Genomic DNA, 22,191 nt, shown 5'->3' with positions numbered 1-22,191 from the left:
TACTCGTCGCTCGAGAGCTGGGACTCCGATACCTCTGGATCGATGCGCTTTGTATCATTCAGGACGATGCATCAGACTGGGAAGAGGGATCAGGAAGAATGAGTGATATCTTCCGTCACTCTTTCATTACATTCGGCGCAGCAACGAGCTCGGCTTGTGACGAAACCTTTCTTCAACGACCGGAAGTCGACCTAATAGACTTGAATTTTCGATCATCACTGAATCCTGACGTCTCGGGTGTCTATTCAATTTCTCTGTCGCTGAGAAATCACCTGGATGGTTGGGAACCCGACTCATACAAATCCATCTGGAATACAAGGGGGTGGGTGTGGCAGGAGCAGCATATGGCACAACGAATTCTCACCTTCGGTGCTAGAATGCTTCACTTCAGATGCCATCGACGTGTCGTGACGGACGAGGGACATTCTCACGACAAACCCATGTATTCTTCAACATTTCAAGCCTCAAAGCTTAAGAGGTGGAGGATGTGGATAGGCGAATACTCCGGTCGGAAGTTTACCTACGCTTGTGATAAGCTTGCCGCTATATCTGGTTTTGCAAAATCATTGCAGAAGCTTATTGAGAGAGAACACGAAGCACCAACCTATCTTGCCGGGCTCTGGTTGGATGATAAATTTCATGAGAACGTCAAGTGGTTCCTTGTCGACAATCATCCCTCATTTGGGAAAATGTTGGAATCGCTGCAAAACGACGAAAACTACTGTGCTCCCTCTTGGAGCTGGGCTTCAAGGGATCAAGAAGTTACATGGCTTGTAGTTCCCGCAGAGGAAGACTTTGAGTTGGTACGCCACAATCTGATACCTGCAAAATCGGATACCATGGTCAAAATTAAGCCGGGATCATCAATCACTGTTCGAGGAAAGATCCTTGAATTGCCGCATAGACCTTCCAATGGGGCTTTCGCTCCGGAGCCAAGAAAGGGTGAATATAATGAAAGGTACTGGGAGCTCATAGAGTTAGGTGGTCGTATCAAATATTTCTTGGACTGGGATCCTCACCTAGGGTACGATGGAGATCTCAAAGGCCAGCTTCATCTTTTTATCACTTCTGTCACCACACTACCTTCTTATGATGAATTTGCAAGAGACAGTGGGCTTATCTTATATCCCATTAGATTGGAATCTGGCGTACAGTTTGTTCGCGTAGGGGTCTTTAACGCGTATCATGTATCTTTAACTTCGTGGCCAATACGTGAGGTCACTATTTTCTGATGAGGTTCTCGATACATAATTAGTTTTCCATACATGGTTTCATGTTTTCACTATAAATCTTTCACTAGAATATCCTGTCGCAGCTACGGCAAGACTAATGGCGTGGATTGTAAGGGAAGACTCGCCTCCCAACCAAGCAGAACACAGCAGTTCAGAGGCAAAAGGTATACAAATCCAATAAATCTCGGGCTCATGCTTTCTACAAAATAAGGAAAGGAAACTCTATAGACTAATTACTCAGTGTTACGTTTCATCGATGGCACCACCAATTTGCTGCAGCGAAGACTATCCAAAGCCAAGGCCGTACGCCAGTCGGCTAGGTCTGGATACGTTTCTAACATAGGCTTCTCGAAGATCATACTGACTAGACTGGCGCGTTAGTGCTTTGAATAAATCATCCTACCGCTCAAGAGGTAAGACTAGGTTATTGAGGAGATCTTTTGAGGCATCAACGGTAGGATACATACAAGCGATGAGGCAGAAAATGCAAAGTGTGGGGACTTGTGGAGCCCGACTGATAGTCAGGCCATGAAGACGTCCTCAGTCTACGGCTCAGGCGCTATCCAGCCCCTTTGTCGCGCTCTCCCTCCCCTCATCACCGCTCCTCTCCCCTCTCCCATCCCCCACCTCCACCCCCTTCAATACCGGAATGTCCGTTCCACAACCCCTCTCCAGGCTGCTGAGCCGCCCCGCCCCCCACGCCTTCACCCCGGCCTCAAACAACCCGTCAATTTCCTCCAGCGAGCGGCCTTTTAGCTCGGGCACGAACAGGAACGTCCAGACCGCCGCAGCAAAGCTGAAGCTACCGTACACAAAGCCCACGCGGCCCCCCAGACCCGCTTGGTCCGCGTCCTGCAGGAACGGATTGACGAAGGTGACCAGCACGCCGACGCTGAAGCCGAGGAAAGTGCCGATGGTAATGGTCTTCTCGCGGAGATGGAGGGTCGGGGTTTCGGCGGTGACGATCCATACACTAAGAAGTGGTCAGCCGGGATGGCGGGGGAAGAGAGGCTGGGGGAGCGGGGCAGAAGGGCAGTGGAGCAGCGGCCGAACATACCACGACGACCAGCAACTCGACAAGAAAAACTGCCACACAAACAGCGCCGCCGTCGCGGCCTTCAGCGCGGCGCCGTCATCCGCCGGCGCGTAGCCCGTCACGCCGGCGACGACATACATGCAGACGCCCATGACGACAGCGCCGACGATGAGCGGCAGGCGGCGGCCGATGCGGTCGGCGAAGTAGAAGGGGAAGACGGACGAGATGGTGGTCGTGAAGATGAGCAGGACCTGCGTCTGGTACGTGTTCTGCACGCCGATGGCCTGCAGGAAGACGACGCCGTAGTTGGTGATGAAGCTGTTGCCCTGGCCGGCCTGGAAGCACTGGACGCCCGCGACGATGAGGGTGCGGCGGAGGTTGGGGCCGCTGCGGCGTTCGGTCAGTCTCGGGGAGCGAAACGAGGTGTGGATGTGACGTACCGAAAGCAGTCCGCCCACGACGCGGCCTGCAGATGCCGCCTTTGCTCCTTCTCAGCGGCCGCAAGGACACGCACCTCCTCCTCAACGACCTCGCGCGCCGTTCCGCGCCGCAGCAGCAACAGCACCTCCAGCGCCTCCTCCTCCCTCTCCTTGCCGACCAGCCACCTCGGGCTCTCAGGCAACCACGCGCCGCCGACCAGCAACACCACCGGCACCACCAACTGCAGCACGATGATCAGCCGGTACGCCCACTGCGTCTCCCACGCATACGTCCCCCAGTTCGCCGTGTTCGCCATCAGCGCGCCGACGAGCAGCCAGCACTGATACGCGTTGACCAGCGCGCCGCGTATGGCCGCGGGCGCGCACTCGGCCTGGTACGCCGGCACCGCATTACAAACAACGCCGAGCGCGACGGTCGTCACGATGCGGCCTGCCATCAGCTGCCAGTAGTGGCCGGGCAGGCTGGCGGCCTGGACGACGATGCCGACGATGGACGTGGTCGCTGCGACGAGGAACGTGCGCACGCGGCCGAGGCGGTTGCCGAAGAGGCCGGAGAGCAATGCGCCGATGGCGAGACCGGCGCTGGGGAGGCCTGAGCCGGCGCTGATCCAGGTCGAGGGGATGATGTAGGTCGAGGTGGTGGGGTCCCAGACGCCGAAGTCGCGTTTGAATTGGGCCATGCCGAGGACGCCGTTCCAGTAGTTGTGGTCGATGCCGAAGGAGGCGCCGAAGAGCTGTGGTGGGAGGGACGGGTCAGCTGAGGGCGAGATGATGATGCTGTGGAGGGCGGACGTACCGATGAGTAGGCGCTCACGGCGAAGAGTGGGAGCGTCATCTCTTTGACCAGGTCCATGTCTTTGAAGTGTTGCTTCATTTTGGGCGGATGTGGTGAGTGGCCGCTCCACGATCTCTGGGATCACTGTCACTTGTGAAATCTAACTGATCTCGAAACGACTTCATCTTCTCACAGCTGGCATTATATGCTCGTCCAGAGTTTGTCGGGCGGTCCGCACGTTATCCGATATATCGACATGGGGGAGTAGCAAGCGGGGAACCTCGACCCCGGTCAACCCCCATTCTTGGGCCTCCGCCTGCAGGCGACGCCAGAACAAGTAACTCCGCACAGAAAAGATAACTCCGAATCCAACCCCGCCTTCGTTCCTGGACAATTCGATAAGGATAAAAAGGTGCGCGGGGTCGGGCATGGATGGACAACCCCGAACTTCGACACTCCGATTGCAACATGTCTACCGCTACAGTAACTCAGACGCAGGTGCTCAAGCCCAAGTAAGTGACCACCTTCCAAACACCAACTTCTCTCTAACAGCAATCCATGCAGACCCCCGGTCCTCGACCAGCGTTTCGCCGTGCTCAAGCAATCCCTCGTCAAACCCGAGCACAAGCAAAAAGTCATCGAGTCCTACGCCCGCCTCCAGCGTGCCCTCGCCGCCGAAGTCGACCTCATCTCCAAGAACGGCCCGGCCATGGTCCCTGAAATCGACTTCAACGACGTCATGCAAAACGGTCCGCCTGCACCCCTCCTCTCCCCTCCCTTGTCCTGCCCCTCCCTTGTCCTCCCCACACCTCCCCATTCCACCCCGCCTTCCGCGCATCCACACCAGCCCCACTGACTGACCCCTCCACCTGCTCACAGACGGCACCCTCCCCCCCGCCTTCGCCACCCTCGTCCGCGACCGCGGCTGCGTCATCCTCCGCAACGTCGTCCCCACCGCCCAAGCCAGCGCCTGGGAAGCCTCGCTAAAGTCCTACACCGCCCGCCACCGCAGCGTCGGCGGCTTCCCCGTCGACAACCCGCAGAACTGGTCCCTCTGGTGGACGCCGCCACAAGTGCAGATCCGCTCGCACCCGCGGGTGCTCGCCGCGATGCGCTGCGTCTCGCAGCTCTGGCACGTCGACGACGGCGCCTTGCCGATCGACATGGACGCGCAGGTCGTGTACCCGGATCGTTTTCGGATACGGTATCCGAGCACGGACGCGGAGTACACGCTGCCGGCGCACCTGGACTCAGGGGGGATTGAGCGGTGGGAGTGTGCCGCGAACAGGGAGAACTTCGCAAAGATTTTCCAGGGCGAGTGGGAAGGCTGGGATGGGTGGAAGGCGGATGCGCGGCTGGAGGCAAGGAGCGACTTGTACGGCGTCAACGCGGCGTGCAGCTGTTGGCGGTGCATGCAGGGGTGGCTGAGCCTGTCGGAGACGGGGACAGGGGAGGGGACGTTGAGGCTGTTGCCGAGTCTGAAGGCGAGCGTGGCGTATATCATGCTGCGGCCGCTGTTTGATGATGAGGGCGGGTGGAGCGATGGCGAGGCGACGTTTCCTGGCTCGGAGCCCGGGAATACGCAGTTCTTTCCGAGTAAGGAGTGGCATGCCGCGTTGCAGATGGAGAAGTCGATTGTGGGGATTCCGCCGGTCAGGCCGGGGGATTATGTGTTTTGGCATTGCGATTTGGTGCATGAGGTGGATCGGTTTCATCCCGGGACGCGGGATAGCAGTGTGGTGTATAATGCGTGTAATCCGCTGACGCCGTATAATTTGCAGTCGTTGCTGAGGGTGAGGGAGGCGTTTAAGAAGGCGGCGGTGCCGCCGGATTTTGCGTTGTATGAGATTGTAAAGGAGCATGAGGGGCAGCATGAGGATCATGGGGCGCGGAGGGACAATATTTTGAGTAGTGAGGGATTGCAGGCGATGGGGCTGGAGCCGTATGATGTTGATGCTCCGGGGTTGACTGAGGGGCAGAGGAAGATGAGGAAGATGGCGAATGAGGCGCTTGGGTTTGGGACGGCGGCTGAGGATGACTGAGAAGAGGAACCATGGTTCAATGATTTAGGAAGTCCAACCACACATAGTTATCAACAGGACATGGTTGTGCTTTTTTTTTATTCCACTTGCGCCCGTGGGATATTTAAAAGCTTGCATGGATGACGTTCCCTGACATAGAACGAGGCAATTTACAGCTTCTGCAGGCTTGCGTTGCGAAGTAAATCGAATGATTATTTGACTAACTTCTATGTATGAAAAGAAGCTGTTGAGAAGGGTGATAAGTAAAGAAAAGAACATACTTACATGACAACGAGGCAAAACGATATTCTAAGCAATGAGTCCCGTGCGTGCGAATCGTTCGATAATAACAGCTCGCGTGGTGCTTGACCTACTTTCAGCTTAGACACACTGACTGGTTCGCGTTTGGCAAATGTAGAAATCTGTGAGGGCGAGAGGCTGTAGAGCGATTGTGATGATATTGCTGGTGCCTGCGGGGGCAGGGTTGATGGCTGCTTGTAGCGGCAGCGGCTAAGAATCAAATGCGTATTCGGGCGGTCTTCTAGACGCTCGTGTCCGGCTCTCGCACGTGTAGTTCAGCAAGCCCTGCGTGATGGCTGTCCACCCAGCTTGAGTCACTCCAATCCGGGCCGGATACGTGGTAGTGTAGCGGTCTCCCGTTAATCCAGATCATTGATTCCACGAGGGGCTTGAGGCTGGGCGCAGCCCGGTATATGCTACTCAAGGGCTCGGAGGAGAGGATGGTGTGGGACCAATGCTCCTGAGTGGAACTTCTTTCAAATGATAGGCTATGAGGAAGGGATGGCTTAGGAGCAGCAGCGTCCAGTCAAGAGCGGCAAATTGTGTTGAATGCAGCATATGGATGCTGACGAAATAAGATTTGTTGGGACGACACAGATGCATATTATCGGACGCCAGCAATTCGGATGCATTGCGGTAATAGTGAGGTAATTCCGTGTTCAGGCTGTGCAACAGTAATCATTGAATGCTATGAGTCTTACCATGACCCAAATATTCCTCAGTCATGATATCTGATGCGCATGCGTAATTCGATTGCTGCAGACGGCCAAAACAAGGCTGTCTTTGTTTTCACTGCAGTGACCATAGTATTCCATCCGCTGTTCTTCTTCACCTCCTACTTTGGTGGCATGAACCTTGATGGAATAGTGAACACACCTCGGACCGAGTTATGATTTTGGAAGGCCTGCGGGACTACGGGTATTGCGATTGCCTTGATCGTCGTCATGTATGCTTGTCGGATTAAAATTCGACAAGTGGTACGGACCAACCGGGAGCCACAATATCCCGTGTAGAGTGGCGTCTTATACTTGTTCTGGGGAAAGTGTATCCACAAATTAGCGCTTCGGGCTCCAATATATCCTACACAGAACCGTTGCATCACTTACCTTTAGTCCCATTGCTCTGTGGCTTCCACTATGACAGTTTTGTTTCGTAGGAACAGAAAGAAACAGGGATTGTCGAACACGACGGCGGAAAATGCTAGCCCGCCATTCATCCAGTCCTTGGCGTCGTCCAGTATCAGAGAAGAAGAGACAACGAAGAGCCAGCGGGACAGCCGTCCCACTGCCCCTCACTCGCTGGGGGAGGTGGGCCGCATACTTGACGATGACTGAACGAGGGCATAACAGGCGGCAGCGTAATTCAAGGCAAGTAGGCAGCAGCGCATATATTCTGAGGCTGATGAGTCTTCTGTGGCCAGCGGAGGACAACAAGGAAGACTGAGCTCTCCTCCCAGACCGTAAATGCGGCAATCCTGAAATCATTGCACCCGGAGCTTCATCCGACCATTGACGTGTGACACACCCCACGTACTGGGCGCACCAAAGCTTCTCCCGGTCTGAAGTGCCTGCGACAACCTCGCGCAGTTCGGCTGCCCAGCACTTCGCGAGAGCTGCGGGCTCCATCCTCCAACGACAGCGGCAGTCAGCCTGCTTGCACCAACAAGGCTTCTTTCATACACCGTGATGCTCGAGCTCCTGAGGGGTATGAGTGCCAACTGGGCCGAGGCAGCCGGGCATGTAACCAGCGGCTCGGGCTGCGGATGTGTGTGGGCGTCGGTGCGGCGGGCCATCTCGCTCAAGGGTGTTGGTGGAGCGGCTGATCGCGGGATCGAGAGACGGGCATGCGGGGGTCAGTACAAGAACGCTTGCCTATGCTGGTGTGAGCATTCAGGTCCTTTGTTGCAGCAAAATTCTGGAGGTTTATGGAAGCGTTGATGTAAGAGCCCAAACACCGTGGTCACTGGCGCCCAGCTCTCCCAACTACCGCCCAGTCAAGCGAACCATCGCTTCCAACCATTATGTTGTTCCGTGCTAGTATATGCGCGTGGATGGAGTGGAAGCGGGAGCAGGAGCTTGACGAGGCATCATCGGTTAGGGGCGGACAGCGTGAGCGGACGGTGCGAGCGCAGCGGAGGGGAATGCATGCGAAGTTTTGTCTTGGGCGCATCTATGAAAGGTAAGAAGTTTCATATGGTGCTATCTGGGGCCTTGCCAGTTGTGCATGTCGTGCGCCGCTGTTGCAGTTCGATCGGAGCCACCGAGACGTGCTTTGAGCTGAAGCAATTCTGGCGGGCTTGAGCGAGCGAGTTGCAGTGTCGAAGGATGCCGCCGCGTCCATTAAGGCGTCTGATGTAGAAATTGACGCAGGTTTGCGGGTCAGGGCAGAAGTGACGGGCGGGCACGCCTGCCTATCGCGACAGTCCTGCGCGGCTGGACAATGTCAACACCAAGGCTGGCGCACCGCGATGCGGATAGCGCGGCCATCGTGCTCCGAAAGTAGTGCGCTTCCACTGGCAACCCAGCTGTCGAAGTCTGGGCTACTGAGCTGCTTGCCATGGCCGCGAAAACCGGGAGCGCCTGCGCTGTTGGTGGCCAGACATGCCCACGCCCGCCGAGCAGTCAGCCCCGGAACCCGAGACGCTGAACACGGCCCTGCCGATATTGCCTTGGACGTGTGCCTCTGCATAGCTTTTGCGCCGCTGCAGCCTGTAGTGTTGTGTCGCGTTCAACTGCGGCCGAAGCACTCGCGCGACCAGCCCGCCCCAGCCTGCGGAGTCGCGCTGAGGGCGGGACACCTCCCCGGCGCAGGCCAGAGACAACAGAGCGCATCTCGAAGTGCCGATCGATGCCGCTGTCGTGGAGGCGAGCTTCTACGATGCGGCGATAGGGCGGACGCGGCGTCGTGGCGGCAAACAGCAAACGCGCGGCCGGGCGCGCGCTCCACAAGGATCTCAACAACATCGCCGCAGTTGACGAGACGCAGAGCGCGACGGTTGCGGCTGCGCAAGCCCCACAAGCAAGGCGCAAGGCGAGTAAGCGCGATGGGGAGCGACGACGCGGAAGTGTCTGCAGCAGCCGGCTCATCGCAGCGCGACCTCAACACCAAGTCCTCCTCATCTTCAAGTCAGATCCCGAAGCCCAATTCCGATCTTCTTCCTCAAGGACCTGCGCAAGGCAGATCGCTCAACGAAAAAGATTTTTTTTTTGTTCGCGTCAGCCTCAGATAGTGCAATAGAGGCGACACTGTGCTCTGGACATGAGCGGAGCTCAGCGGCCCAAGAGACCAGTTCCAAAAACTAGTTTAATCACAAGACAAATCCCCGTAGGGACGTTCCAGCGATTAAACTGAAAAGAACAGCTACTTCACTTGATCTAAGCCAAAAGGCAAAGAGAGCTGAAGAAGAAAAAGAGGAGCTGTGGGCGACGAGCCGAGGGGTATTTATAGGCGCGCCAAGACCGGTTGATCGCACCGGCGTGTGCATGGTTGGCGGGGCCGAGTGGTAGGTCAACGGCTCGGCTATGCCTGTTCGGGCAGGGTGCAAGAAGCGGATGGAAGGAACGGGCAGGCTCGACGGCCCAGCAGACGCGCGGAAGGACGGCGATGAGGCCATCCGCCAGGCTTTCGCTGGATGAGGCTCGTCACGAGCGCGCGGCGTAGCTGTCTGCGGAAGCCGCTGGCGGATCATGCGTGTTGCAAAACGAAGCCCTCGTGAATGCGGTTGCCTGGTTCGGGCAGCGACGATGCGCCTTCTACGGTATCGCTTTAGGTTGGCGGCTAAATGCTACTTTCTAGCAGAGCAGTTACCGGAATCTGCGGGTGGCGCACTGGGCTGCTGGTGGGAGGATGCCGGTGCGAGGTGACTGCACATCCCGAACCTGGACGCCGGCACCGTCGACGCCGAGGCGCTGGACAAGCAGGGCTGAAGTGAGACAAAACATGCCTTACGCAACATCCGTCGCTCACAGTGAAAGCCCAGACTTGCATGTCGGCAGCTATCCAACTATTTAGCTGCATCGGTGGAGAACAGGCTCCAATTCCGGCTTCACGAGCTGGGTGAACAAAGAACAAGGCTTGGCTAGTTTCGGGTGCCATCCCAGCTCTTGTAGATATTTCGTGGATATTGTAAGTAACGGTGCTACATGCGACGACAGAACAGTCAGAACAGAGCGACCGTGACAGAAACGTTTTTGCAAAAGGCCGTGCATAGGTGGGCTTTGCAAGAGGGTAGCCATTGGTCGTTGTACATGCCGTGTCTCAAATTTCAGATAAAGAAATCCAGGAAAGCACCACGAAGCTGAGTCCTGGATAATAAAGAGACGTTGAAATAGGCAAACCTCGAGAAGATGCTGGGCAAACGATGAAGAGGGCTATGAAGACCTAGAGATGGCTGAATTCCGCCTCTGTGATGTGGTGATTATCCCAACAGAACATCTTCCTTCCACGGCTTGGCCACCCTGCGGTGGACCGGCGTCGCAGGATGGAATATTTCACAGCGGGAGAGATTATCTTAGAGGGTCTCAAAATGACCTACCAACACTATGAGTGCAAGTCTCCGTTGTATATGATTTTGCCAGTAAGTTCATGGAAGACAGGGAAATTTCGCATCCACCAAAATTGTCAACAAAAGCAGAGTTTCTGAACAAGTTGTCCGACTCCTGGAACACCATTTCCTACTCATAGTCTATATACAACACCAAAGTCAAATTTTGAACAGCGACAAACATGCGTCTACATAAACCGTACGAAGGTATGCTCTTTTCCCTAGACTAAACCTCGGTCCACATCGAACCCTTACCACGAACTGAACCAGATTCAGAACGTGCAACATCTAACAACAGACTAAACTAACAACTACCCCAAATCACCACCACCACCATGGCATCCAACAACAACAACAACAACAACTCCCCCTCCTCCCCCACCAGCCCCACCTTCACAACCCCCCCCCTCCCCTCCCCCCGCCTCAACCCCGCTCCCACCGAGACAATCCTCGACATCTGGGAGCAGCAACACAACGACGCCACTACCCACAACCCCCGCCTCCCCCCTCGACCTCGTCCCCCCTCCACCCACACCCGCACCCGCCGCATTAACACAGCCCTCACCACCGCCACCGCCCACGCCGCGCACCACACGGCGCTCAACACGGCCTACCTCTCCCTCCGCGCCCTCGAGTCCTGGGCCCTCCAGCACTGCGCCTGCACCCCCGCCACCATCTCTTCTTCCTCCTCTTCCCCCTCCTCCCCCTCCTGCGCCTGCTCCTCCCCTTCCTGCTCCTCCTGCAACCCCGCCTGCGCCCACCACGCTCCGGACGACCATGCCGCGCTGATTGCGCACGCGCTTAGGCGCGGTATGGCGGACGGCGCGATGTGGGACTGGGACGACGATGAGGAGGATGAGGACGAGGACGATGATGGGGGCGCGAAGAAGTGGTTCCGTGCGCTCGCGGTAGCGGCCGCGCGGTTGGCGGATGGGGGGGAGGAGGAGGAGGAGTTGGCGAGGTTGGGGGCCGGGGCGCGGAGGGCGGTGAGGGCGGTTGTGAGGGCGGAGGAAGGGGTGAGGAGGGTGGATCAGAGTAGTAGTGGGCTGAGCAGGTGTGAGAGGGAGGCGGTGGAGGCGATGAGGCAGGGGTATTGGAGGATGGACGGCGATGATGACGAGGTGGTGAAGGTGAGGATGCAGGCGGAGATGATGCGCGTGCCGGTGGCGTACAAGGTTGCGGTTGGGGGCTTGGAGGGCTGGGTCAAGGGGATGGAGAAGAGGTACAAGAGCCTGCTGAGGCAGGTCCGGGGGGTGTATGCTGAGATTGGGCGGAGGGAGGGGGACGGCCATGCGCAGAGCGTTGCGGATGCGCTGGATGGCCCGACGGTGCTGGTGGTCGGCCGGTTGATGGGCGCGTTGGGCTGGACCCAGGCCAATCTGGATGCCGGTGCGAGTACCATCAACTCGACCACCACTAGCCAGGGCCGCCCGGGCTCGCCGTGGCACCAGCTGATCATCACCAGCATCCCGTACATCGGGCGGCTGCTGAGGGATGTGGACTTCGCCGCCTACAAGCTCTCCCGTCCGACGAATGCCGACGGCAGCTGGATAGATGCCGCCCCGGTGCTGGCGAAGCTGAGGCAAGGACTCGACCGCTACCTCGCGTGGACCGTGGCTAACTTTGACAGAATCCACGTCCAGCTCTGCGCGCGGCTGGCCGAGATGCAGGCCGACCCCATCTACTACAACGACCCGCTCCACGCCACCGTTCGCTCCGCCTTCAAGACCACGACCGGCATGTTCGTCAGCCCCCGCCTGAAGCGCTTCCTTCCGCTCGGCGTCCACCAAGGGGAGTTCGCCAGCGCACTGCAGAAGCTCGAGCCGCACCGGGCCACACTGCCCGCCCGCCTCCGCGCCGACTACAACATCATGTGGACGGTGCACTTCCTGTACAACCTCGGCATCGAGGCCGAGCAGAAGCGCGCCCAGTGCGACAAGAGCCTCGCCCTGATCCTGCCCGACGCGCTGCACTTGCACCGCGAGTCCGCGGTGCGCACGGCGACGGCGCGCTGGGAGAAATTGGACGCGAAGTACGCCGAGACTCTGGATGCCGCCGTCGAGTCGGCCGAGCAGCATGATGCGCACAGCATTGCGGCGAGGGACGTGCTGGCCGCGCTGCGCGATGGAGAGTCGCTGGAGCGCGCCGCCGAGCTGGCTACCTTTGGCAACTTGGTGGGGCCTGGCGGAAGGTGCGTCGTCGAGCTGCTAGAATGCGCCATTGAGTGGCGCGACAAGGCGGATGCGGCGAAGGCCCACGCTCGGCGCGTCGAGCGCTTCCATGCCATGTGGACGCGGCCAAAGCGGACCGTACAGATGGCCTTCCGCCCGCATTGAAGACGGAACTGGCATCGAGGAGTTGGAGACCCGCGACGAAGCCATTGCCGAATACCAAGAGTGGCTCTCAATCCCCACTGACCGGACTGCACTCATCCGTGCAGAAAATCTCCTGATCTATTTCGGAGAGTCCGACGGTCTTGGGTGGGAGCCTCTGTTTTTGCAAATTGTGGAACGTGCCTTCGATGAGCCGTGTAACTGACCGCATCGTTGCTCTTGGCCATGGCTAAAGGGTGCGGGAGAAGACAGGAAATCAAAATTGTTTGGTGGAGTGATGTTTCGGATTTCCGCTTTCGGAACCGCCGCGATTCCTGCTGGCGTTGTTAGCTAGACTATAGTTTTCCAATGGAGTTGTGATGTTTTATCGAAATTCTTGTCGCCGTGCCTGCCGTGATATTGCCGGCTTCGCCTTTCCCATTGGGCCATGATCGGCCCCTGCAGCGTGCAGAACGCCCTGCAGAAAGCAATTTTGTTTAAAGTCTGAAACATCATGCCGCCCATCATTGCCATTGACGTCTGAAGTACTGACACTCCGCATGGCTAAATGCAGGAACACGTGCGGACCCTGCGGGTAAATCTCAGATTCTGCGGGGGTTCCGGGACGGATCGCTGTCTTCCCCACAGGAAAGGCTAAATGGACCTCGCTGCCCCGGGCGGCTGCCGTGGCATGATTGGCAGAAGGTAGGGCCGACTGGGCGGAGCCTGTCCTGTTCTGGACCGGGGAAGACCGGGGCCTGCGCGTGATGCATGCGATAGAGCCCCTCTATATACGAGGCGGCTACTCGGGAAATAGACGGACCATCGTGCATTCGCCAAGGGCGCTTGAGCCGAATCGTGCGAGAGGTGGATCAGTGGCGAGAGGACGAAGGTGACGGGGTGTGGGGCGGCACTGAGGACCGACGAGCAACCCCTCGCTAAGCCCTTCGCAGCCACGCGGAGCCCTTCACGCCGGATCCGCGCCCCGCCTGGAGCCGTGAAACAACTTGCTCGCTGGCCGTCCATCTCGCTTGTGCCCCATTCCGCCAATCAACGCAGCCCGGGTCCTGAATGAAACGCACCCGCCGACAGCTGTCTTCCCACCTCTCTTCCACGCGCTGCCGGATGGGATGAGTCTCTCGCCTGCTATACCGTCTGATTCCAATAACCACCATGCAGCCAATTTGGACCGCATCGCGCTTCCGACGGTCCGCAATCCCGTCCAACATGATCGTGGCAACGTTCGAGAAGACTTCCACCAGGAACAGGAACTCTATAAAAATGCCCGATGGCGACATTTGTTTCACTCGACATCCAGCAACCACATTCACTTCAGCTTCCTTCTTGCACCATGCTTACCCAGGCAGTTCTCGCTACTCTCGCCACCCTGGCCGCCAGCCAGCAGGTCGGCACCCAGAAGGAGGAGGTCCACCCCTCCATGACCTGGCAGACTTGCACCAGCAGCGGCTGCACCACCAACCAGGGCTCCATCGTCGTTGACGCCAACTGGCGCTGGGTCCACAACACCGAGGGCTACACCAACTGCTACACGGGCAACACCTGGAACGCCGACTACTGCACCGACAACACCGAGTGCGCCTCCAACTGCGCCCTCGACGGCGCCGACTACTCTGGCACCTACGGCGCTACCACCTCCGGCGACTCGCTGCGCCTGAACTTCATCACCAACGGCCAGCAGAAGAACATTGGCTCCCGCATGTACCTCATGCAGGATGACGAGACCTACGCCGTCCACAAGCTCCTCAACAAGGAGTTCACCTTCGACGTCGACACCTCCAAGCTGCCTTGCGGCCTCAACGGTGCCGTCTACTTCGTCTCCATGGACGCTGACGGTGGCATGGCCAAGTTCCCCGACAACAAGGCCGGCGCCAAGTACGGTACCGGTTACTGCGACTCGCAGTGCCCCCGTGACCTCAAGTTCATCGACGGCAAGGCCAACGTCGAGGGCTGGGTCCCGTCCGAGAACGACTCCAACGCTGGTGTCGGCAACCTTGGCTCTTGCTGTGCTGGTATGTCTCCCCTGTAGCAATCTCTATGCGAAATCAAACACTAACACCCACCTCCAGAGATGGATATCTGGGAGGCCAACTCCATCTCGACCGCCTACACCCCCCACAGCTGCAAGACGGTCGCCCAGCACTCTTGCACTGGCGACGACTGCGGTGGCACCTACTCCGCGACCCGCTACGCCGGCGACTGCGACCCCGACGGATGCGACTTCAACTCGTACCGCCAGGGCGTCAAGGACTTCTACGGGCCCGGCATGACCGTCGACAGCAACTCGGTCGTCACCGTCGTCACGCAGTTCATCACCAACGACGGCACCGCGTCCGGCACCCTCTCCGAGATCAAGCGCTTCTACGTCCAGAACGGCAAGGTTATCCCCAACTCCGAGTCCACCATCGCCGGCGTCAGCGGCAACAGCATCACCTCCGCGTACTGCGACGCGCAGAAGGAGGTCTTCGGCGACAACACGTCGTTCCAGGACCAGGGCGGCTTGGCCAGCATGAGCCAGGCCCTCAACGCCGGCATGGTCCTCGTCATGTCCATCTGGGACGACCACCACAGCAACATGCTCTGGCTCGACTCCGACTACCCCGTCGACGCCGACCCGAGCCAGCCCGGCATCTCCCGCGGTACTTGCCCCACCACCTCTGGTGTCCCCAGCGAGGTTGAGGAGAGCGCCGCTAGCGCCTACGTCGTCTACTCGAACATTAAGGTTGGTGACCTTAACAGCACTTTCTCTGCTTAGAGTGGTGCGTAAGAGTGCGAAGTGCGAGAGGGAAAGAAAAAAAAAAGAACATCCTGGAATTTGCCGGTGGTGTGTGGGGACAATTTGTAAATAGGGGGGGTTGATGATGCGGGGGAAGGTGACATGGGGTGATGATGATGGGTTGCATGGATCATGATTTGTTGCGAAACACAAAAACTCAAAACTCAAAACTTTGACGCTCGTTTGGAGATGATGAAAGGGGATGTTGTTTATGCCCTTCTTTCTTGTATTTACCTTGATGGAGAGTTTGGTTTTATTCTTGCTGGACTCGAGGGATGGGAAATCAGTTGGAAGACCTTTCGTTTCGGTAGAAAGATTTGCAATCGATTCCCCACTAAAGCTAACCCACTCGTCCTCTCTCATCATGACGAACGCAATGCCCCAATAGACCTGACTACCAAAACGACCGCTCCTCCGGCAAAAAATTGCCTTTCCCAAACCTCCAAGTCCTTAATAAAAACCACCGACAAGGATAGCAAAGTCAAACCCACGACTCGAGCCAAAAAAAAAGAAAAAAAGAATGAAACAAACCCTCCCCCACAACTCACGACAAGCAAGCGACCTGACATGAAACATTTGCCCCAAAACGCAAACTCTCAACACGTGCAAGCGGGACCCCCCAACAATCCCGTAATAGAAGAAGACCTCGCACAACAACAAGCCGATCAGCCACCAGCACTGTTCGTAGTGACCACCGTCTGCTGCTATACCTGACTCGCCAACAATCCTCCTATGCCCCCGGTATCAGTCGTCTTAGGGCCACCCAGACGGCGCCGAGTACGGCCAGCGCGAACATAATCCAGACATACACAATACCCTTCTGCAGATTAGGGTCGAAGAGGTACAAGGGAAACAAGCGGCGGAAGAAGCGGTTGGGCCAGCGGCGGTACCAACGGCGGTACCAGCCAAGTGGTGGTAGTGGTTCACGTTCGGGATCACCCTGTAGTTGTTGTTGCCGCTCCAGCTCTTCGCGCTCTTCGCGGTCACGCTCCGCCATAGCCCGCAGTATTTCCTCCCGCCGCGCCTCCCGTTGCGCGTGCTTTGTCTCCCGCTTTGCCCGCCGCCGCTCTTTCCGAGACAACCTCTGCTCTGGCTCCACTACTACTGCCGTTGGTGGTGGTGGTTGTTCTGCTCGTGGTGGTGGTGGTGGTTGTTGTACTCGTCGTGGTGGTGGTGGTGGTTGTTGTGCTCGTCGTGGTGGTGGTGGTGGTGGTTGGGGTCGGGGTTGAGCAGGGGTTGCCGCTCCTCCTGGTCCTGGTCGTGGTCGATCGCCAGCGGCGCTCTGCTGGCTGCGACGGCGGTGGTTGCCCCCGGATAACGATGACGACGAGGATGAGGACGAGGACGGTCTGGGGGGCTGCTGCGTCGGAAGAACCACCTCACCCTCATCGCGCGCTCTCTGTTTTCCCTTCGCTCTCTGACCACGCGGCGGCATGGGCTGCAGCTCAATGTCGCCCTCACGCACGTCCAAAGCGGCGTCAGGCACGCCATCAGCCGGCGGCGGCAGCGGTGGCGGCAAGTTGGTGGCGGCGGCTGATCCTCCGGCGACGGGGCGTTGTGCGGCTTGTTCGACATAAGCGTCAGCTACTACTGCTACTCCAACATCTTCTTCTCTTCTTCTTTCTCGGATCGTCGGGAGCTGGTCCTGCACCATCCGCTGCCGCTCGCGCTCCAGCCACCTCTCGTCCCGCAGGTCGTAAAAGCGCTCTGTCCACATCCAAAGCCAGTGACGCATGAGCCAACTCACCCGCTCTAGTACATTGGATTGCTCAGAGTCTGATTCCTCAGACGATTCGCTGGGTGATGAGTCGCTGTCGCTGCTGTCGTCGTCGCTTCCGTCGTCGTCGTCACCACCCGATCCAGTCTCCCATCCGTCGCCCTCGTCGTCGGCGTCGTTGTTGTTGTCGTCGCCACCGCCGCCGCCTGAGTCCGATGGCGGTCGGGATCCGCCTGCGCCGAGGGTGGAGGCCAGACCCGACGCTTCTCGGCCGGCCTGGCCGAGTTGGCTTATAGCTTGCCAGAACCCGTCGTCTATGCTGTCTGAGAGGTTCTGCTGCGCTGGTTCCCGTGGCGGAACAGCACTTGCAGCAGCGTGCGTAGGGCCCCCTTCTGCGGCAGGGGAATTTCCTTCTTCGGCGGGAGGGTTTCCTTCATCGGCGGGAGAGTCCTCACGGGAATCGCTGGAATCCTTGCCATTGGGGGTAGGCGGGTCATTCAGATTATCCGGCGGCTCAGAATCGCTAGAGTCGTCAGTCAGAGACGGCATCGAAGAAGCATCATCTGGAGATGTGAAAAGGAGTGGTCCAGAAGAAGTATAGAGCGACGGAGACCCAGGTGGCGGCGGCGGCGTCGGTTCATCATCATCCATGTCCGTGGGGAGGATGCCTGTGCGGAGATACTCGTCGATTTCGTCATGGAAGCTGCCTGATCCGCGGGTCCTCTCAGGTTTGTGTCTGCACCACCACAGGATTTCTCGAGCGTCGTGGTAGCGAGACCGTGTAGTTGGCATAGGGCACGGAAGAGGGTCTGGGATGCCGCGAGGGCCAGCACCAGCCGGCCAGAAGGGGACGTTGCGCTGCTTCTCGTTGATCAGGTACTGCAGAATGGCCGTCATGTGCGTGTAGAGTTGCCTCATCTGGGTCTTCTTCGCCTTGACCTTCTCGTCGACATCTTGAAGTTTCTCCCATTCGAACAGGGGAGGGCGCCAGCCATCGTCGAAGCTTCCGTGCCGACGAGGGTGCGACTTGCGGTATGCCTTAAGACCGCGATCGAACGGAATGCCCTGAAGGTCCATCTCCACCGATGGCGCGGGACACAGCGGAGTTAAGGGTGTGAGAACTTCGCGCCCGGGAAATGTGAGAGGCGGTAGGCGTGCCAAAACGGCCATACTGCCGTCGCTCGCTCGCACCCTGAAAGGCGCGAAGAAGCCTGGTCTCGCCGAGGGCCAGCGTCTATGTCTACGGCGCACTGTTTTCGTGGCGGCGCTCCACGCCCGGCTGAGACCTTCGGCCGTAGCACGTTTGGCCGGATCGAAGGCTAGCGCCTCGATCATGCGGCAGTTCAGTTGCCTCGAGTAGGTGGGTCTGGGCGGTTGGGTGCCAGCCTCCGCTTCTGTGCCGACGGAAAGCCCATCAATGAAGGTTGGGACGCGCGGGAGGGTGAGCCAGAAGGGGCCAGGACGCGGGTACAGGTAGGCTGGGTCCATTTTGTGGGCAACGGGCGGGCGACCCAGGGCGAGGAAGTGGACGACGGCGCCGGCGCTCCAGATGTCAGCCCTCTCGCCGGTATTCTTCTCGTCGGTTTTCGGCTTATCACTCTTCGTCAAGGCAGCCAGCTCCTTTTGCACTTCCTCCGGCGCAATGTACACAACTGTGTCTCGGTCTCTCTGCCGCTGTGGCTCCCAATCCCACTCCGTTCCGCCAAATTCGGTGGCGGAGCTGAAGTCGGCGAGGACGTACTGCTCGGTTGGTCCTTCTTCGGATGAGTTTGGGCCCTTGAGGCGCACGAGCACGTTTCTCGGATTGATGTTGCGATGTGCGATGGACTTCCAACGTGCGCTTTCGGGAGCGTCCCAGCCGGGGTGGCCGTACTGGAGGAATTTGATGGCGCTGACGAGCGCCGAGTAGACGTCCCAGATCTTGGCTTCGGGAAACTGGCTGAGTCCGCTCTGGCCAAGGATGCGCTTTCGATATGCTACCAGGTCGCCGCCAGTACAGTGTTCCATCACGATATGCGGTTCGATGCAAACGTTGTAACCGTGCAGGATGTTGACGAAATTGGGAGCTTCTCCGCGATACAGCGTCTTGATCTTGAAGAGGATCCATTCCTCTTTCCGTTTCGTGTCGCGGGCAGTGTTACTGGTATAGCGTTTCACGATAGCTTTGGAGTAGACATGACCGATCTCCGTTCGTTCGCCAGTCCTGAACCACAAAGCCATCGAGTCCGGCATGGGATCGGGCGTGGCTGCGACGGACATGGCGAGGTAGGTAAAAGAGTGAAGGATAATCGGCAAATGTCAATTAATGGATAGCGATGATGTGTGAAGACTGACGGATGGCGATGAGTGATGAGAGTGTGTGGTGGAAGAGAGGCTGCTGAGGTGTCGCGTCATCGCTCGCCGCCCGCGCCTTCCTCAACCAGCCGCCGCAACCTGGGGCGATGCAACACCTGCGCCTTCCTTATTAAATTATACAGATGCGTCCGGAAATTAGCTTCAAATACCCCCTGATGTCCTCTTATTCGTCGCTGTCTATGCCTGACGAGTAACCACCACGAGCAATTAAAAGTGGACATATGTGGGTATTTGAAGCTATCGTCCGTATGGAAATGTCGAATTAAAAATTAAACATTCTCGTCCGGACGATAGCTTCAACTACCCATGGGCAATGACATGAGCAAAAGTCCCGTTTGGTTTTTCCCCGAAACAAATTAACGGTGGCCTTCCGCTGCAATACCCCCCTTGACCGTCGCACCTGCCAACAACGCCACGCCCGAAACCAACGCTGGGTTCTCAGAAAATGTCCAGAAACAATGCCTTGTTCGCAGGTGCAGAAACAAGGCCTCGCACACAAGTATTTAACCAGCACGATACCAAGCCCATGCAGACCGAACAACACCATGGCTGCCAATCTCCGCGTTCTGATGGGCGTCCTCGCCCTGATCTACCTCGGCGGCAGCCTTCTTCCCTACCTGCCCCCCTCAGTCGCTCACGTCGTCGCCATCTGCCTCGACTTGGCCATCCTCTGCCTGGACTTCATCTTCTGGCGCGCCGTCTTCTACCTCTGGCGCTCACTTCTCCCTGACGATCCGAGTCCCCTCCCGCAGGTGCACCGGGCGGTATTCCTCGTCTGGCGCCGTCGGCGTGCTCCAGCAGCTGTCCGCAATTCGTGCATCGCATCCATCCTGAACAACGCCGAGGCCGCACCTGACTTCAGGTGCGCCATCTGCCTGGCTGACCGCCCCGCAGAGTTCGAGGCGGAACGGCCTCCTGTCGTCATGCTCGTTTGCGGCCATTACTTTTGCCGTGAGTGCATCACGATCTGGCTGGCCGATCGGCATAACACTTGTCCATTGTGCCGCCGGAGGCTGTTTAACGAGCCTCGAGTTAGTGTTCCCGTGTACAGGGGTGTGGTGATCTTTCGCTAACAAAGTGCTTCTTGCGAAAGGAATACGGCGTTGCGAGAGAAGAAAGTTGACCGTCTGAATAAGACGCTGAAACGAGTGGAAGGAAAACTGTCTCCCAGCAAAAGCGTTTGTTGACTGCCTGATAACACAGAGCCGGCTTGCTTTTACTAGCCCTTCTACTGCTTATTCTATGTATTAAATGATGATTCTTTGGCTCTTCTTTCAATCACTAACTGCCATGCCGTGTTATCGGCGAACAATGTTGACCACCGTGCATATTTCATGAGCGCCCTCGCCGACCCAGACACTTCCCCACCATCCCACAACCACCGGAGTTCCTCAACCATCCACCACCACCATGGATCCCGTCTGGGGCTTTGCCGACCCTTACAACGACTTCGAGCAGCGGCAGAGGAGTGTGACCCCATTTCCCGGCTTTACTCCCCCCCAGTCCCCAGAGCCTCCCTTCCCCCGCCACTTCCGCGAAGTGGCAGAAGCGACGCCTGGCGAACGCGCTGCATACATCGCCTCGCTGTTGACCCCGGTGCTGGGCCCGATCGACGACGAGGAAAAATGCACTATTTGCTTGGATCCGCTCCCCGAACCGACGGACGATGGCCACGCTCCTGCCGTGCAGCTCGTTTGCGGCCATCCCTACTGCCGGAAGTGTATCATGACCTGGCTTCTCGAGGTGCCGAATAACAGTTGCCCCTACTGCCGCCGCCAGCTCTGGGAGGAGCCGCTGAGAATTACGATTGACGACGACTCTGATTCTGAAGGGGCCTCGTCGACTGTTGGAGAGGATGATGATGGAGACACTGTGATGGGTGACGATGGTTCAGAGGAAGGGGAGGACCACGACGATGAGGAGGTTGGAGGTTCTGGCAACGAAATGGATGAGGATGACGGGGCCAGCGTCTCGGTCGCCTCCTCGGATGGAGATGACAGCGAAGACGATGTGCAGCTGGGCAGCATGTACGTTTGCGGTCTCAGGAGGAGCGCCCGCCACAGCGGATACTGAACATTATCACGGCACACTGCTGGCATATGAAGGAAAATTGGGAAGTCAAGCCACGCACAACCAGCCAGTCCTCTGGAGAATACCATGAAAACAACAATCAGGCCTAATCAGCAAGCATGAGGAAGGTGTTCTGCGGGAACTTTTGAAGCGAAGCAATGAGTAAGTCGATCATTTGAATTTGCTAGTACGGGTTCTAACAGAAACAGTCCTCGCTGCACTAGCAATGTCATGCCAGAAGAACACTGGTAGATAGCTGAATACCATTACTGTGTGATCCATTTCGACCTGCTCCTCATGTACCCGTGAATTCCGCAATGTCTGACCCGCAAGAGATGTGACATATCTGCCCCTCTTCCTATCTTGACCACAACACCATCCACAGCCTAGCGAGATCCTAAACACCGGCCCGCCAATCTCCCCCAACCCTGCCCGCAACGCTGCGTTGGGGCCGGGAGAAGGCAAGTATGACAAGAACTTTCTGCTGGCTTTCCGCGACATTTTCCTGATAAGTGCCGGCCTTCAGGGGAGCATCGCAGCCGGCGGCTAGCATGAAGAATAGTAAGTCCCCAGGCGTAGCTATGCTTCCCAGAAAA

At 57.8% G+C, this 22,191-nt stretch overlaps 7 protein-coding genes across 7 annotated transcripts; 5 read left to right on the top strand and 2 right to left on the bottom strand.

The window, feature by feature from the left end:
* Nucleotides 1–1,784: 1,784 nt before the first annotated feature.
* On the bottom strand, nt 1,785–3,582 carry LTHEOB_6476 (High-affinity glucose transporter; the record flags this gene model as incomplete). Its single annotated transcript, XM_035515736.1, has 4 exons — nt 1,785–2,205; nt 2,290–2,655; nt 2,709–3,442; nt 3,505–3,582. The coding sequence occupies 4 exons, from the start codon at nt 3,580–3,582 to the stop codon at nt 1,785–1,787; spliced, it is 1,599 nt and encodes a 532-aa protein (XP_035373059.1).
* Nucleotides 3,583–3,951: 369 nt separating this feature from the next.
* Nucleotides 3,952–5,525, top strand: LTHEOB_6475 (uncharacterized protein; the record flags this gene model as incomplete). Its single annotated transcript, XM_035515735.1, has 4 exons — nt 3,952–3,995; nt 4,048–4,232; nt 4,363–5,135; nt 5,265–5,525. The coding sequence occupies 4 exons, from the start codon at nt 3,952–3,954 to the stop codon at nt 5,523–5,525; spliced, it is 1,263 nt and encodes a 420-aa protein (XP_035373058.1).
* Nucleotides 5,526–10,682: 5,157 nt separating this feature from the next.
* On the top strand, nt 10,683–12,683 carry LTHEOB_6474 (uncharacterized protein; the record flags this gene model as incomplete). Its single annotated transcript, XM_035515734.1, has 1 exon — nt 10,683–12,683. One exon carries the CDS (start codon nt 10,683–10,685, stop codon nt 12,681–12,683), a length of 2,001 nt encoding a protein of 666 aa, XP_035373057.1.
* Nucleotides 12,684–14,010: 1,327 nt separating this feature from the next.
* On the top strand, nt 14,011–15,432 carry LTHEOB_6473 (Glycosyl hydrolase family 7; the record flags this gene model as incomplete). The annotated part of the gene is made up of 2 exons (XM_035515733.1): nt 14,011–14,689; nt 14,747–15,432. The coding sequence occupies 2 exons, from the start codon at nt 14,011–14,013 to the stop codon at nt 15,430–15,432; spliced, it is 1,365 nt and encodes a 454-aa protein (XP_035373056.1).
* Nucleotides 15,433–16,554: 1,122 nt separating this feature from the next.
* Nucleotides 16,555–19,429, bottom strand: LTHEOB_6472 (putative serine/threonine protein kinase (Pdd7p); the record flags this gene model as incomplete). Its single annotated transcript, XM_035515732.1, has 3 exons — nt 16,555–16,742; nt 16,876–18,235; nt 18,422–19,429. The coding sequence occupies 3 exons, from the start codon at nt 19,427–19,429 to the stop codon at nt 16,555–16,557; spliced, it is 2,556 nt and encodes an 851-aa protein (XP_035373055.1).
* A 641-nt stretch (nt 19,430–20,070) lies between these two features.
* LTHEOB_6471 (uncharacterized protein) lies at nt 20,071–20,587 on the top strand (the record flags this gene model as incomplete). Its single annotated transcript, XM_035515731.1, has 2 exons — nt 20,071–20,476; nt 20,577–20,587. The coding sequence occupies 2 exons, from the start codon at nt 20,071–20,073 to the stop codon at nt 20,585–20,587; spliced, it is 417 nt and encodes a 138-aa protein (XP_035373054.1).
* A 348-nt stretch (nt 20,588–20,935) lies between these two features.
* Nucleotides 20,936–21,598, top strand: LTHEOB_6470 (Ring finger protein; the record flags this gene model as incomplete). Its single annotated transcript, XM_035515730.1, has 1 exon — nt 20,936–21,598. The coding sequence occupies one exon, from the start codon at nt 20,936–20,938 to the stop codon at nt 21,596–21,598; it is 663 nt and encodes a 220-aa protein (XP_035373053.1).
* Between the last annotated feature and the right edge of the window lie 593 nt (nt 21,599–22,191).

This window comes from Lasiodiplodia theobromae (assembly GCF_012971845.1).
Source record: "Lasiodiplodia theobromae strain AM2As chromosome Unknown scaffold_18, whole genome shotgun sequence".
NCBI classification, from domain to species: domain Eukaryota; kingdom Fungi; phylum Ascomycota; class Dothideomycetes; order Botryosphaeriales; family Botryosphaeriaceae; genus Lasiodiplodia; species Lasiodiplodia theobromae.
Note: the sequence above shows the minus strand (reverse complement) of the source record. Positions and strands in the feature narration are given on the sequence as shown.